Consider the following 16,082-nt stretch of genomic DNA (forward strand, 5'->3'; position numbering starts at 1 on the left):
AAATGTAATGTAATGGAAAGTTAGGTGTTCTGAAAATAATTCAGGAGAGTAGACGTTCCGATTCGATAAAAATAACTGAAACATATGGGGATATGTTATAGTGAAAGATTGTTAATTTTTCGTTTATAACTCGTATTTAACAAACGTTATTACAGAGAAATATTCGTTTTACGGCGAACAGTATCCACGATATCACCAATCGAAACGGATTAAGATCCGAGCAGCACAATCAGGGTGAATCAATTTGAATCTGATAGGAAGGCGACGTGGAGACATCGGGTACCATTACTCCTTGCAGTGCCTCCGTGCAGGTGACCAGATAACGTTTTCTCCGCAGGTAGGATGACAATAAACAATAGTCATTACCAAGTCACCTGACCTATTATCAAATTAAACATTAGAAACACATTACGCTCTCTTCGTTTAATTGAACATTGCCCGTAATGCACACTTTTAGGTTACTAAAGGTTAACTTACGCTATCATGAAGTATTTTAAATATGTTGCAAAAGAATTGTATAATAGAGTTATAGAAAAGCGTTTAATACGTACGACCGAGCATTTTATTCTGTAGACTAATTTTAATATATTTAAGGGGCTACATACACTTTGGTGCGGTGAAAAGGACGATTTTTTAAGTTTTTTTTTGTAGGTTATACCTTTTAGCTATATTCCCTGAAAATTTTATTCCGAAATTCGTAAAATTAACGAAGTTAACACTAGGTTTACGGGCGTTTTTTATATACCTGTTTCTACGAGCACCCGTCAAATTGACGGGTAAACGAAAACACGCATTTTCTTTAAAAAATCGATTTATTCAAATTAAGTCTGAATTAAACAACACTAGGCTACGTTTAAATGAATGATTAATAAGTAAAAAGTCCTTTTTTAAAAATTATCACGGAAATGATTGGAATGCTCGTCCTCTCATCCTTGGAGTCAGAACTAGAAAGAATGCGCATCCTTTTCTTGCTACGACACCCTTTCAAGAAGTTTTCCTCTTCACTATCCGAAGATCCTTCTATCTCTCCACTTTCAATGCAAACTTTCACTCTCATCTTCGCCTTACACTCTCTGCAACGAAGCAAATATATATGGATTGCTCATGAAATTAGCTAATCCGTCAATTTGACGGGTTTCGTAGAGATAGGTATACTACATACAGATTTTAATAATTAGAAGGCTTAGGAAAAAATAATTGCGTGTACAAATTCTTTGGATGAAATGTTTAATTTACGACACAAAAATGGTTAAAATTAATGCTATGGTTTTTCCGGTATTTCTTTTTGAAGTTTGAATTCCGTCAAATTGATGGGTCCCGTAAACCTAGTGTTAAAGATTATGACAGGCAGGTATGCACGTAGACATAGCGCGCGAGCTAAGTGTAATCAAGTATACATTGATCTGCAAATTCTTCCAAACAGGCCGGGGCAAAAAAGGTGAAACTTGATAAATTGAAAGCCAATATATCCGCAAGGTAGTTACGTATGTACTTAAGTAATTGACAATTGAATGTCTGAAACGAAAAAATGACATTGGTAATACCTAAGTCGGAAACTTTAAACGCGTTTTTCTCAGAACTACATTTTTTAAAACAGTGTCCAATAAATCTCGAGAACTAATGGACCGATTCAATTGAAATTTTTCATAAATTTTCTTTATACAATTATCCACTTACTGGCATAGGGTTTTTTAAACAGTAATTATTTGTTATTGATAAAAACACATCGATTTTTATTTGAAAATCATACCTACATCTTCAAATGGCCGCAATTCTCGGAAAAATTAAATTTAAAAAAATCGATTATGACAAGTTCTCTTTCTTATGTACTTTAAGACGATATTTTCAGTTTTTATTCAACATAAGAACTGTCAGAATTATGATGGGAATCGCAGAAGCCCTTATCACCAAACCTAGATCCTACGGGATCACATGTACACGTTTTCTTTTATGATATTTATTTCGGAACATTTAACTGGACACACATAAAAGTATGAACTTTAAGAGGGATTTATTAATTTTGAGATGAAACAAACTTTTCTATGAGAAAAAAATCCCAAATTTCACTTTTTTTTCCTACTTCTAGGTGTATGTAGCCCCTTAACTGATGAAACGTTTTCGCATGCTTTGCATTTCAAAGAAATTAACCTAAAAGGAAGCAACATGAAAATTATAATAATAACTAGATTAGTAAATGAACGTTTAAAAAATTCGGTAAATCGCTAACAACAAATACAGTTTATGTTTCAATTATCTTGCTTACTCGCGTTCCTTTCAGACTTGCAACCATTGTACTTTTTCGATCTTGCAAAATTATATTAGGTTAAGGAATAAATTCCCGCCGTTTTAATTATGTTACGTTACGTTAAAAACGGCGGGAATTTATTCCTCAACCTAATAGTATTCCATCTCCTAGAATTAGATATCTCTCGTTCATTTCTTATAAATCGCATAATATTACTAAAACGCGATATTTATAATTATTACGATAAAATTATATTATTAGTAACTGTCAAGTCTATTTCTTTCTTCCAGTTATCAATTTAGAATGAAAGGCATAAGATGTCTTACAATAGCATTGATGTTGGCTTCATGGATTTCAATGACTTATCAACGTGTCATGAAAGATGCTTTAACTCCTGGTCGAAAACTCGTGGAATCATTACCGAAACATGGTACATATTGTGATATTAAATTCTCTAAGAATGTCAAATAATCCCACAAGCTACGTCGAACAACTATTAAACTGAATACAATAGTGTACGTAAATGTCGAAGGGGTTAATATACGCGATGAACTGTAAAATAATGTCTTATGAATACGTATATCCAGTGAACACTGTTATATAACTGTTGGGTAAATGTTACATTTTTGAAACTAACATGTTATGTAGCATAAAAGTAACATGGAAGTTAGATGTTAGTTATTATTTCCCACTCGGTAAGGTAACATGTTATGTAACACGTTATATTAATGTTATATTAATGTTAGAATTTCAGTTACCTTAAAATAATATTAATTTTTCATACATTTAATAAAAAAGATGACGCAATTTTATCCAAAATTATATAATTTTTTATTTTTAATTATTTTTTGGTACTTACAATAGTTAGATATTAAATGAAAAATCAGACTTTCAATGAAACTATGTAATGAATTAACTATCTGATTTACTCTTAAAGACAATTAGGATTTCATTCGACTAGCAAACAATGACTTTTTGGATAATATATATGCGCGTATGAATTAAAGTCACATTTTTTCATACGAATAGTAAATAAAATATGACATATATTAATTTTATGACGTATGACGATAAATTATGACAATGACGACGACGATGATGTAATAAAATAAATGACTGCACCAATGTAGTTCCGTTTTGTTATAAGTATGTGCTGCATATACACAGTAATATCAGGACAGTAACATAATGTAAGATGAGAGTAACAAAGTTATGCTACATTTATATAGATATGATAATAAGAAATGTTATGAAATCTGTTAGCTCCATGTTACATAACTGTTAAGTTACTGCATTGTAACAAATGCCATGTAACTAGTTAGCTGTATGATACGTAACTGTTAGGTTACTACATTGTATCAAACGTTATGTTATTTGTTAGTTTTAAGTTACGTAACTGTTAGGTTTGGTGTTCAGTGGGATGTGGGTGAACATGTGGCAGAATTTCATTTTTTACTTCTACGTGTTTGTTAATGAAGTTTCAAAATTAATATCATATTTAGGACTCGGCGACTCTACGAACCCCTTCGAAAATATATTCTGAATATTTCGGCTGCTTAACAATAAAATTACTTTTAGAGCAAATATTAATAACCAAAGAATGAACCATTTAACGCAACGGTTAGTATTATGTGAAATAATATAAAATGGATGTTAGCACTAATATAAGATGTCAACATACCTTTATGAACTCTTCCTTTTGATACATTATTCATAATTCTGCAAATTTGAACAGGTGTTTTTCCGCAAGATGTAGTGAACTTTGCTTGTGATTTATTTATTTAATTACAAATTTATTAAATGACGTTCTTAACTTCTTAATAGACTATATTTACAATCGATTCATCTTATTTACAAAAATGCATATAAAACCTCCGCTATTTGAAGAAAGAATTGCGAAATAAAAATAAAAGTCGATTCGGACCACCCGACCCCACTGAAGTATAATCATCCTGAAAATCGGGAATTTCTCGTGCGTTATTTGCCTGGAGCCGAATCGGGAAGTTGGGAGTGAACCTAGGGACTAATTTTTTTGCAGGAACTTCCGAGGGTGCTAAGTCAGAATCCATAGTTGGATTTCGGAAATTCCAATTAACCCTTTTAGTGCCGGGCGAAGAAGAGGTGCTTATGCGTAGATAACCGGCCGAATTTTACGATTTTACTAGGATTTAGAAAAAGGCTCATAAAAACCAAACGAAAAGCAATATTTACATAATTCAAAAAGCAGGGTATTAAGGACAAAATAGAGAATAAAACGGTGACGCTAATTTTTCTATATTCATTGAAAATTACATAAATAACAAAGGTATAAGTGATAAAAAAAAAGAAAAATTGAGTTCTCTGTTTCAAAACGTAATTGCACATAGGAAATGCTGCAATTTTGCTTGAAAGTGAGGTATTCGGAATCGAAAGCATACATACAACGAAACATCCAAAACACGTACAAATCGGCTCGCAACTTGCGGCAAGAATTTCGGGACCAATTCAAAATTGACTTGTGCAACTTCAACTTCTGCGAGCAGGCGTGTACACCAGATTGCGGGAGCGGGCAAATTCTTGCTTAAGGGGTTACACCACTTTGACCCACCCAAAAATTACGATTTTTCAAATTTTTTTTCTTAAGAATTAAAACGTTTTTATCCAAATTGAAGTACAGTAAAGTATTATACTACTATTAAACAATAAAATATTTTTTTGTATTTTTTTTATTTACAAAAATGGCGGCTTGAAAGGCGATTTACCGGAGCGCTGCGAAAATCGATGATCGTGCGGTAGGCACGATAACTCAGTCCAGGTTTAAGTTAGAACAATAAACGAAAAAGAATTAGGTTCTGTAGCCCGAAAGCTAGCGAAATACGTAGCCGTTTTCAAAAAAATGCATTTTTCACAAAATGGCATCGATTTGAATGGAAAGATACGTATTTTGTCCTAAATTTCGTTAATTAATGTTGCATAAAAAATGCGAATATCAATACATTGAAAAAACCATACGTATTTCGCTAGATAAACATATCGCGAATAAAATAAAAAAAGAATCAAGACGATTGATTGAAAATTGGCGGAGCTAGAATGCCCACCGATTTTTAAAATGCAGGTTTAAGAAAAATGCGTTTACACCTATACACCTGCCCACCGCACGATCACCGATTTTCGCAGTGAGCGAGTTTAATAGTAGTATAATACCTTACTGTCCTTTAATTTGGATAAAAACGTTTTAACTCTTAAAAAAAAATTCTTGAAGAAACCGTAATTTTTGGGTGCGTCAAAGTGGGGTAACCCCTTAAGTTCTCTTGCACAACCGTGTACACTATGGCAAGAACTCTGAGAGACAGCTCTCGCACGTTTTACTTGTACGTGGACGCGAGCTGTTGAATCATTCGACCATCACCGAAACATAGCGATCATTTGTCAACAATTAGGACCGCGACTTCATTTCTGCAAATACGGAACTGTTAGGACTAATCCATAATCTAACGCTAAATTTTAATTGGAATACTCTCTGCAGCGATCTAGGTATTCTATTTCTTTCTTATTTCAAATTCTGTTTATCTTTCATCGTGTCTCTCCATGTCATCTAGCACTATTAATTCAGTAACGTATTATGCTCATAACTTAAATTGCTGTATAAACAGAAACTCTAGCGCTTCGCTCTTTTATCTACTACCGCGGTCCTTTAGCCCATGATTTTTTTACTTCTAGGAACTCATGGTCCTACAGCCCATCTTTTTTATTCCCCACCTAAGCCTCCTTAAACAACATTAACTTTTCCCTTTCTCAGTCCACATTAACCAATCGCCTTCGATTAAAAATCCCACTCTTATTTCACTATGCCTATCAGCGAACGTTTTGCAAAAAACTCCGCCCTAGAGGACAGCATCCGAAAACGCTTAAAAAAGGAGTCCCTCTGGGCACAGTCAGAATCTTCTACATTCTCCGGCGGACTAACTTCAATCGCTTCGCACGCGACATTGCACTGGACTTAGTTAGATTTCCGCGCGTTATCGAACACATTGTACTTAAAGAACCGGACTTCAATTGTACACCTTCGAACATAAGCTCAGATCGTTAAAATAAATTGTTAAGTTTTTCAACGATCCAACACGAGCTATTACAATGTTTGGTCGATCCGACTCCGGCACGTGCCAGAAGCGAAATGTGTCGAACAGGGGGAATCCACATTAATTTGCTCCCAAATACATTTTTTTTAACAAATGCAATGAATATTTTAATTCAAGAGAAATATTGAAAGCAAAGAATCAACGATGTAAAATAAGGAATGTATATGGGATTCAGGCGCGGAACCCCAGGGCAAAGTGTCGAAGAAAAAGCCCTTTTCATTTATGATCCTTTTCATATAAAATGTTGGACGCAAGGGTCGCTTGCATAGTTAATCACATCGGAAAGTAATTTTTGATCGAAGCTCGCAGGTGCACCGAAACAAGAAAGACATTGCTCGAAGTATACATGCACAGTGGAACTTCTTAAAAGAAAGTTAGCTTAGAAGAAATTAAGAAATTAGCCATTTTGCGTAGGCCCTACACGGGTCGAAATTCAAACATTCGATGCACGTGTTATAGAAAATATCACTGAATCTAGCGGTATCCGTTTAAAGACATATAACGTATCTGCAGATTATATCCTATATAGAGATAAACGTAACAGCATTTCATATTAATTTATTTTAAATACTTAATTGCGTTTCATTATGTAAAACTAATTACTAATGGATTTCTTCAGAACAATCATCATTCCTGACTTACGAACTTAGTCACGCGTACATGCAACGAATATTCATAAAACCTCGAAGCAGCGGTGGCCTAAAGTTCCCGGAAGACTTGGATATCGACGGCAAGTTAATCGACAAATTTGAGGTAATTGCAATTTCGGAAAATGTATTAAAATTGCTCTAACTCTACTTCTTTACGTGTTCGTTTCTCCTCATTTCTGTGAAGTAATTCGTTGTAAAATCCTATAAACGGATCAAAGAAAAATGACCTCTGCGTTGAAATTCCATATCTGGGAGATAATTGCAGTAAAAGTTATTATTGATCCGGTTAATCCTTGATTGCCCCCGGACAAGCGGGTCGGATAATTTTTCTATTTTTAGTCCTTTGTGATATTTTTTACCGCTACTTATCGGGATTTAAAACTGAGTCTGATCAAGACATTCGGAATTTATAGCGGAATTACAGAATTGCATGATACAATGGATTTGAAGGATACGGCGGATTTATCGACGTTCTAGGATTAAACCGGGATAGAGACTTATCTAGAAAAGTACGCTCCTACCGCCTGATACGTCTCTAACACGAGCTGTTTTCCATTCTACTTTTTCTTCATCTGTTCGTTTATTACAAGAGAAACGTTTATTTGAAACTTACCCTAGTAGCACTAACGAGGGAACATTCCCAAGTGTCTGCCTCCTCCTCTATTTTTTCATAAAAACAGTGAAAATCCAATTTTATCGTTTCACCACGGAGATTGTATTACTAGTTGGAAACAGGTGATGACTGCATGACGTCGAATCCGTTGCGAAACAATTTTAGCCTCTGAAACTATTTTTTAATTTATTTATAAATAATTGCATGTTATGAAAATCAATGACATTTTGAAGAATTACCACGTTGACACGACTTATGTACGATGAATTGGTCACGATATAACCCAATAAAGGTAGTCGGGATATACCCTAATACCACCTACATTCATTGTTTACAACCNCGCCATTTTTTTTTCAGCCTTCACGATAAACGATATTGCCGAATTCATTATAAACGTTTTAAAACTATTAAATCATAATCCCGTGTTTTGCTATCATAATAAAATAGCGGACCGAAAATATTGCAAAAATTTGTCATGTTTTTTTTATACCAAATGAAGTGCCCGAATATAACCGTAAAGTAAAAAATGTATTTCTATTATATGTTTATAAATGGTTAAAACTGAATATGTCATTGAGATTTTCAACAAATATTTTTGATATCTTCAAATGAGATTTACAAGACATCCTAAAAAATCTGTCGCTTGGGATATTTCGCAAATATTATAAATAAATATTTAGAAATCATTCTGTGCTACTAGGGTTACCTGCAGTTCGGAAAATTCCTAAATCTCGGGTTGCTCTGGAAAACGTATAACTATCTTTAGAGTTAGTCAATGACTGTATCTGTACAACGTTCTCAAAATTATTTGTTTAACCAGATTATACAATATGATACTCTTTCTTGTCTAACAAAAAATTACCTGAATAACATTAAATGTATTTTTAGTTTTTTAAAACACAACTGTAGAAATTAGAATATGCTTTTAATATATTAAGAAACTTATTTATGCAATTTCTTAACCAACAGAATAACAAGAACAGCTAAGATAATAAACGTGCATAAATAATTTATAAATTCACATACCTTGACGTTTTTTAATCCAGAATATATTCCTTGAATCGTCGCTAAAGTAAAATAAAAATTTGTATTCAAATTCCTTTCTTATATTTAAAAGTATTAGATAATAAGTTTAAACTTCGTTTACAAAAAAAATGGTTACGTTATTCCCTTAAAAATGTTAGTTCCCTTTTTAGAAAAAAAAAACGTTCCTATAAATGGCAAATTTGTGGTACATAGAAGCATTTTACCGTAACAAATTTGTTTTAAATGTGTTTCTAAAACGATTATTTCCGAAGACTTGATCATGACTGTCTCATCTTTCACTTAAATTTCAGGATCTCAAGACTCCCGCTGAATTTTCAACAAATCTGTACGACTTTGTACGTTATGAATATAATCTCGATGATAAAAGGATGCTCGATTTAATTCTTCGTCGATTCGTTTGCTTTCCTAGTGGCAAATGCATTAATATTGAAGATATCGGAAACCTATGCTGCCCATTCTAACAATAATGCAATATGTAGATTGTTATATCACACTTGTAAAACATTTAGCCATAAGAATTAAGTGCTGTCAGAGAATGTAGTAAAATGTTACTTGAAATTTTATGTAATAAAGGTTAAAAAAAAATGGTAATTAATCTGTTTTTAATTGTAAGATATCGATTCAATTTCCTGTTTCTTCGTGTCTATTGACATCCTTACCATGCACCATTTATTGTCCGCCCTGGTCTTCTTAGAAAGTCGACACATATTCTTTACTATATATATAACAATAAGGTAAAAAGTTACNATACTATAATATTCACCAAAAATATATTAATGCATTTATTATATTTTTATAGATTACGGCTGCTTTATGCACGGAATACAGTAAATTAATATATTAAATTGACTCATTAAATATTTTTAAAGTTGGTCGTTGTACCCACATGTAACTTATCTCTTGTCCATAGAAATTTGTTGTAACCGATCCGATAGTTTTCATGTTCAAACTTGTCAATTTACTAGTTAGATATCTATTGCAAATTTGCACATTCGATATTGTGAAATTATTTTGACATTTATTGTCCGCCCTGGTCTTCTTAGAAAGTCGACACATATTCTTTACTATATATATAACAATAAGGTAAAAAGTTACTTGAAATTTTATGTAATAAAGGTTAAAAAAATTGGTAATTAATCTGTTTTTAATTGAAAGATATCGATTCAATCTCCTGTTTCTTCGTGTCTATTGACATCCTTACCATATACCGTTCATTGTCCGTCCTGGTCTTCTTAGAAAATCGACACATATTCTTTACTATAAATAATAATAAGGTAAAAAGTTACTTGAAATGTTATGTAATAAAGGTTAAAAAAATTGGTAATTAATGTGTTTTTAATTGAAAGTATCGATTCAATTTCCTGTTTCTTCGTGTCTATTGACATCCTTACCATGCACCGTTCATTGTCCGTCCTGGTCTTCTTAGAAAATCGACACATATTCTTTACAATAAATAATAATAAGGTAAAAAGTAAACGGAGAAAAAGGCAGATCATTGAATGAAAATTCCTTTATTAACTAATACATCTTGACAATATAACGATATCGACGAGACTACGGAAAGAATAACGCTATAACGTATACGAGGTACATTTTAATGCCTAATCATAATTACAACGTACAGTATCAACATTACAAACGAAACGAAACTATTGAACTTAAGAATGCTACAGGGCCGTTACGTACTTTAAATCTTAGTTTGTGTAATACATTAGATATCGATCTTCCATTCGACTACCAAATAATGGACTAACAATTGACAATGTCGAGTGGCATTCTGCCCTCATTTGTATACCCATATACAAGTGAAAATACGCTTAAATATATATCGAAATATGGTCAGACAATAGCCTACTGCACGTACATCGAAAGTTTGGCAGATTTTTCGACTCTTCGTGTCGGTTACATTTCCTTCCTTGTTATAAACAATAGACCCTTTTCTTCGACATGACACTTCTAATATCAGTCGTTAGTCAAATATCAGGCAGTAAATGAAGAATCTATCGACGATCGGTTACTCTAATTAATCCTCACATGTTCAACGTGTGCGATGATTTTTGCATATAAAAATAAAGGGGTGTACAAGCGCTTAGAGTGTGTAAAGTACTAATCTCATCTACGTACGTCGAGTAGAATTATTTCCTCTACCTCCCTGTCGTTTATAGTCGTAGTAAGAAAATTTCTCTCTCGAAAATAGTCGCGGCGTAACATCGTTGTACATTGGTCACATTTTTCGAAAAAATTCTCCGCTAATAGTTTGAAGATTCTGGACAAGGAGTGGTCTAGGGAATCCCGGGAAAGGTTCTCGAGGATCGTAAAGAGACAGCCTGTCGGTGTTCGTACAACCGAACGAAACTTGCGTACTCATTTCGTAACCATAAATTGCAATCTTCGAAAAATCTCAAGTTCTCTTAGAATTAATCGCTGCGGCGCGTCGCATTTTACACAAGCCACTTAGAAATAAGGCATTACGTGATATCAACAAAGGGTACGTTTAATTTACAATGATGTACGTGAACGAGCTTTACGAAACTAAGCGCCATTTTTTTTTCAGCCTTCACGATAAACGATATGGAAACGAAACTCGTGAAATCTTTCAATCGCGCGTTTATTAACACTAGATTGCCGGAACGAGTCAATTTGACTCATTTACGATTTTATTGCTACATATATCTGGAAAAACTTAAATGATTTATTTTTAAAACATGTTAATTTTTAATAAAATTATGAAATGTTAAAAGTATTAGATAATAAGTTTAAACTTCGTTTACAAAAAAAATGGTTACGTTATTCCCTTAAAAATGTTAGTTCCCTTTTTAGAAAAAAAAAACGTTCNAGTCAAATTGACTCATTAAATATTTTTAAAGTTGGTCGTTGTACCCACATGTAACTTATCTCTTGTCCATAGAAATTTGTTGTAAACAATCCGATAGTTTTCATGTTCAAACTTGTCAATTTAGTAGTTAGATATCTATTGCAAATTTGCACATGCGATATTGTGAAATTATTTTGACGGATATGAGTCAAATTGACTCATTAAATATTTTTAAAATTGGTCGTTTTACCCACATGTAACTTATCTCTTGTCCATAGAAATTTGTTGTAAATAATTCGATTCGATGGTTTTCATGTTCAAACTTGTCAATTTACTAGTTAGATATCTATTGCAAATTTGCACATTCGATATTGTGAAATTATTTTGACGGATGTGAGTCAAATTGACTCATTAAATATTTTTAAAGTTGGTCGTTGTACCCACATGTAACTTATCTCTTGTCCATAGAAATTTGTTGTAAACAATCCGATAGTTTTCATGTTCAAACTTGTCAATTTAGTAGTTAGATATCTATTGCAAATTTGCACATGCGATATTGTGAAATTATTTTGACGGATATGAGTCAAATTGACTCATTAAATATTTTTAAAATTGGTCGTTTTACCCACATGTAACTTATCTCTTGTCCATAGAAATTTGTTGTAAATAATTCGATTCGATGGTTTTCATGTTCAAACTTGTCAATTTACTAGTTAGATATCTATTGCAAATTTGCACATTCGATATTGTGAAATTATTTTGACGGATGTGAGTCAAATTGACTCATTAAATATTTTTAAAGTTGGTCGTTTTACCCACATGTAACTTATTTCTTGTCCATAGAAATTTGTTGTAAACAATCCGATTCGATAGTTTTCATGTTCAAACTTGTCAATTTACTAGTTAGATATCTATTGCAAACTTGCACATTCGATATTGTGAAATTATTTGTTGCAAGTCTTTTTTGTTGAAGGCTTTTATGAAAGCTCTGATAAAACATTCTTTGCGTTCTTCCATTTCGATTTATGGCATCGGAGAGAATAATGCATTTTTAGCAACACAAAAAAAAATAAATTTCATAAATTATTTTTTTAACGATTTTTGTGTACCAAGGTAATTTCAGAATTTATTTATAAGATGTATTTACGTAAATGTAAATAAATATTTTAGTTCTAGATAAGGGTTGCTATTATGACAAAAAATGTAGATCTTGAATTGCGAAAAAAACTGACCCAAATAAGAGAAAACCAATCAGATATCGAATCCGATGCATCTGATACCGAACTATATGAAATAGAGAATCAAGCTAATAGAATTGAATTTTCGAGCAGTAAAGATGAAGGTCATCATACAGCTCCTAGAAAAAGAAGAGCTTGTTTTCTATCTGAAAGTGAATTAAGGGCTAGTGATAGCGATCGTTATATAACTCTTGGCAAAAAAAGAATACGATATATTCCTGATTTTGAAACCGAAAGTGAATTAGACCCTGCAGATAGGTCCGATAATGAAGAAATTTCAACACAAAAGGCTGCTGATGGGACATTATTGGAAACATTGAAAGATGGCAAAAATACTGGTAGAGTTTCCGATTACCAAATTCAAAGACGTCTCAGGGCCAACTTCCTACTCCAAAAGAAATATTGTACTTTATACTGTTAAGAGTGCTTCCAGAATATATATGTAACAATTGTTTTGAATAAAATTTCATTAAAATAAAATTTCATTTTTTTTTTAAACTCCATTTTGATGTTTGAGTCAAATTGACTCGTTTCAGGCAAAATAGGTATATGCCCAAAATCCGGCAATCTAGTGTTAAATTACATATGCACATATCAAAAAGAAGCCGGCTACGGTTACACTTCCCAGTAGAACAAATGCGCGCGTACGTATAAGAAAACGTTTACTTATTTTACTTACATGCTGTGTAATTATACCGGAACAATTTATCTTGTTAATTATTCTACGATCTACGTTGAAACGGTTAATATTAATAAATAAATGGAAATTAAGCAATTCGTTAACGGAAACTGAAGCACTTATAGAGGAGTTTTTGTCTCGTGAATGTATTTTAGATCATATAATCGTAATGAAATGACATGTAATGAATACTAACAGTCCTTAAGAATATTACTAAAACATCAGGGGTTAATGTTCCTATATACTTGATTACTTTCAATTACTTTAATGATTGAACTAAAAAGGTGGCCCCTTCCAAATGCTCTTTAATAAGTTGCTTACAAGTTCTGCACAATTTTTACAGACGACACAACTTATATTACGCGATTATGGGTAAATTGTATTCGGTGTGTGCATTTTGTTCTACTAGGATTCTTACGAATAAAAGTATATTTTCCGGTAGTATAGTGACACGAAATCAACATTGTTACGTTAACTTTGATTGAAGCTACTTAAATCTGGCGTCGATTTATCGGCTCAGTCTTTTTACGTAACACGAGAATTACCTTACGCCCTTCTGTTATTACTTTAGTCGTATCGATATGAAATATGATTCCTCGCAATCTCCCTGCACTTCGGATTATTAATATTTCCTTATTCTCAGGCTGAGATCCATTGGTAGCGTCTAACAAATCCTCATTCTTGCACTCTTAATTAGGATTAATTATTAATTCTAAAATGTGTATGTAACGTAAGATTCAAGTTCTGCACCATAAACAAGACATTCTTTCGATGTTTGGGAATGTACAATCAAGATACAAAGATTCCTCGCCTTATCCCAAAATAATCACTCGTAAAAAAATATCTCATAAATATTTCCACCGTATTCCTCTTTATCCGAGGAAAATATTAAACGATACGTGAAAAAATATTCTGTGACAAAATTGTTGCACATAAAATTCTCGTAATACATATTGAGATATCCTTAACATTAGCAGCAAGTAATTTGAAAAAGAGCATAATGATTACAGGGAATTAGAATTTGAATTTCGCGCGGGAAATTTATGAAATTATCACGCCGAAGGATAGATTGGCACAGTAGGACGAAAACGAATTTCATAATACCGGACAAACTTGATACTATAATATTCACCAAAAATATATTAATGCATTTATTATATTTTTATAGATTACGGCTGCTTTATGCACGGAATACAGTAAATTAATATATTTTATAGAGGTAATAAAATGTTCATTTATTACACATATCGTATCATGGTCATCATTGTTTTTAAATGAATTCGATTAGTTGAAAAAAGAAAAAGACTGGGCATTAACTATCATTATATAAGCACTAGTAATATAAGAAAATTAGTCGAGTTCCTCATTCTTAATTTTTGTCATAATTAACAATTTTCTCTTATTTCAATTCGATCTATTCGGCAGCACAAATGAATCTGCATACAATTCCTCGTGATGAAGGAAAGCATTTTACATTCTTAGAGCAACCAATTAGTAACCGATTGTGATATGAGCCGCTCAGTGCACACATCGACTAACTCCACTTTTTGAAAAATCTTAAATTTAGGTGTCAAAGCACTTGGTATAGTCATAACTTTTTATATTTATAATATCTTTCCTGATTAATAGAGATTAACACCATTAAACGGCAACATTTTTTTGGGCATTGAATAATAAGTAATTTATTTCAGAAGCCATTTTGATTAACTCCATCCTCTAATGTAAATCATAGACGAATACCTGGCAGTATAGTATTATTGAATTATCTGTTGCGGCCGTACATCGACGCTTTTTTTTTTAAACAGCCGAAGATGCTTTCCCCCTTTCAACAATATGAGTAATAAAATCGCATCAGCAAACAGATAGAAAGAAGCGCATTCGATAATTGTATATTGATCGAAATATGAGAGCTCGACGCCATTTTGGTTCTGGTTTGGGCTGGGTTAAAAAATTTAAAAAAAAAATCCAAACGTTGAATGTGTCAGGACAACTCTTAGATGATAAGGAGTGATGTGTCAAAGTTTCAGACAGTTTGGTCTAATACCCTTAAAAAAAAGTGTTATATTCGAATCGACTGATTTGAAGGGGGTTTCACTTCACCTTAAGCTTCCTAGGGCGATAGAGCAATGAAATGTCCTACGTATTATCATAAGGAAGATATCTGTAGAAATTTAATAAAAATCGAACCCATCGTTTTCACGATTATCTCAAACGCACAAATAAATGTTCTCTCTTATTTTTATAGTATCATATAATATAATTTAGTATATAGAAATGTAAATGTTAGTTTTAGTCGAGCCAATGTCGATTTTTATTAATATCAGTTAATTTTCAATATTTTACGGAGACACCAATAAACTTCTCGAAGAGTAATTTAAAAAATGCTTCATTTATACTCTGTATTTAATAAAATGTCCATTAAATGAAACGTTGCTAGATGGTCACAAAAAAATTCGTTATCTTCTGAATTCAGATTGTCAGCATTCGACAGACTATTTCATTCCTTAACATGAATACCTACGAAAATATACCTGTTAAGATTTTTTTGTTGAACATCATGTTTCAAGAACAACAATCAATGTTATATGCTTGGGTCGAATTCCTTGTAAAATAATATTTAGAGGAGCTGCATTCCATAGATTCGAAAAGGACTTCAAAACAAAAGTGTGTAATGTAG

At 32.5% G+C, this 16,082-nt stretch overlaps 1 protein-coding gene across 2 annotated transcripts; it reads left to right on the forward strand.

Moving 5' to 3' along the window:
- Positions 1-294: 294 nt before the first annotated feature.
- Positions 295-9,264, forward strand: LOC105696167. 2 transcript variants are annotated; one of them, XM_012418405.1, is made up of 4 exons: positions 295-337; positions 2,536-2,675; positions 6,983-7,116; positions 8,964-9,264. In XM_012418405.1, exons 2-4 carry the CDS (start codon positions 2,549-2,551, stop codon positions 9,132-9,134), a joined length of 432 nt encoding a protein of 143 aa, XP_012273828.1. In that variant the 5' UTR covers positions 295-337; positions 2,536-2,548; the 3' UTR covers positions 9,135-9,264. The 2 variants fall into 2 exon arrangements, with proteins under 2 accessions (XP_012273828.1, XP_012273829.1); XM_012418406.1 differs by lacking the exon at positions 295-337 and having other exon boundaries at positions 2,532-2,675.
- The last annotated feature ends 6,818 nt before the right edge of the window (positions 9,265-16,082 follow it).

This window comes from Orussus abietinus, unplaced genomic scaffold (genome assembly GCF_000612105.2).
Source record: "Orussus abietinus isolate OABI.00-Male unplaced genomic scaffold, Oabi_2.0 scaffold136, whole genome shotgun sequence".
Classification (NCBI taxonomy): domain Eukaryota; kingdom Metazoa; phylum Arthropoda; class Insecta; order Hymenoptera; family Orussidae; genus Orussus; species Orussus abietinus.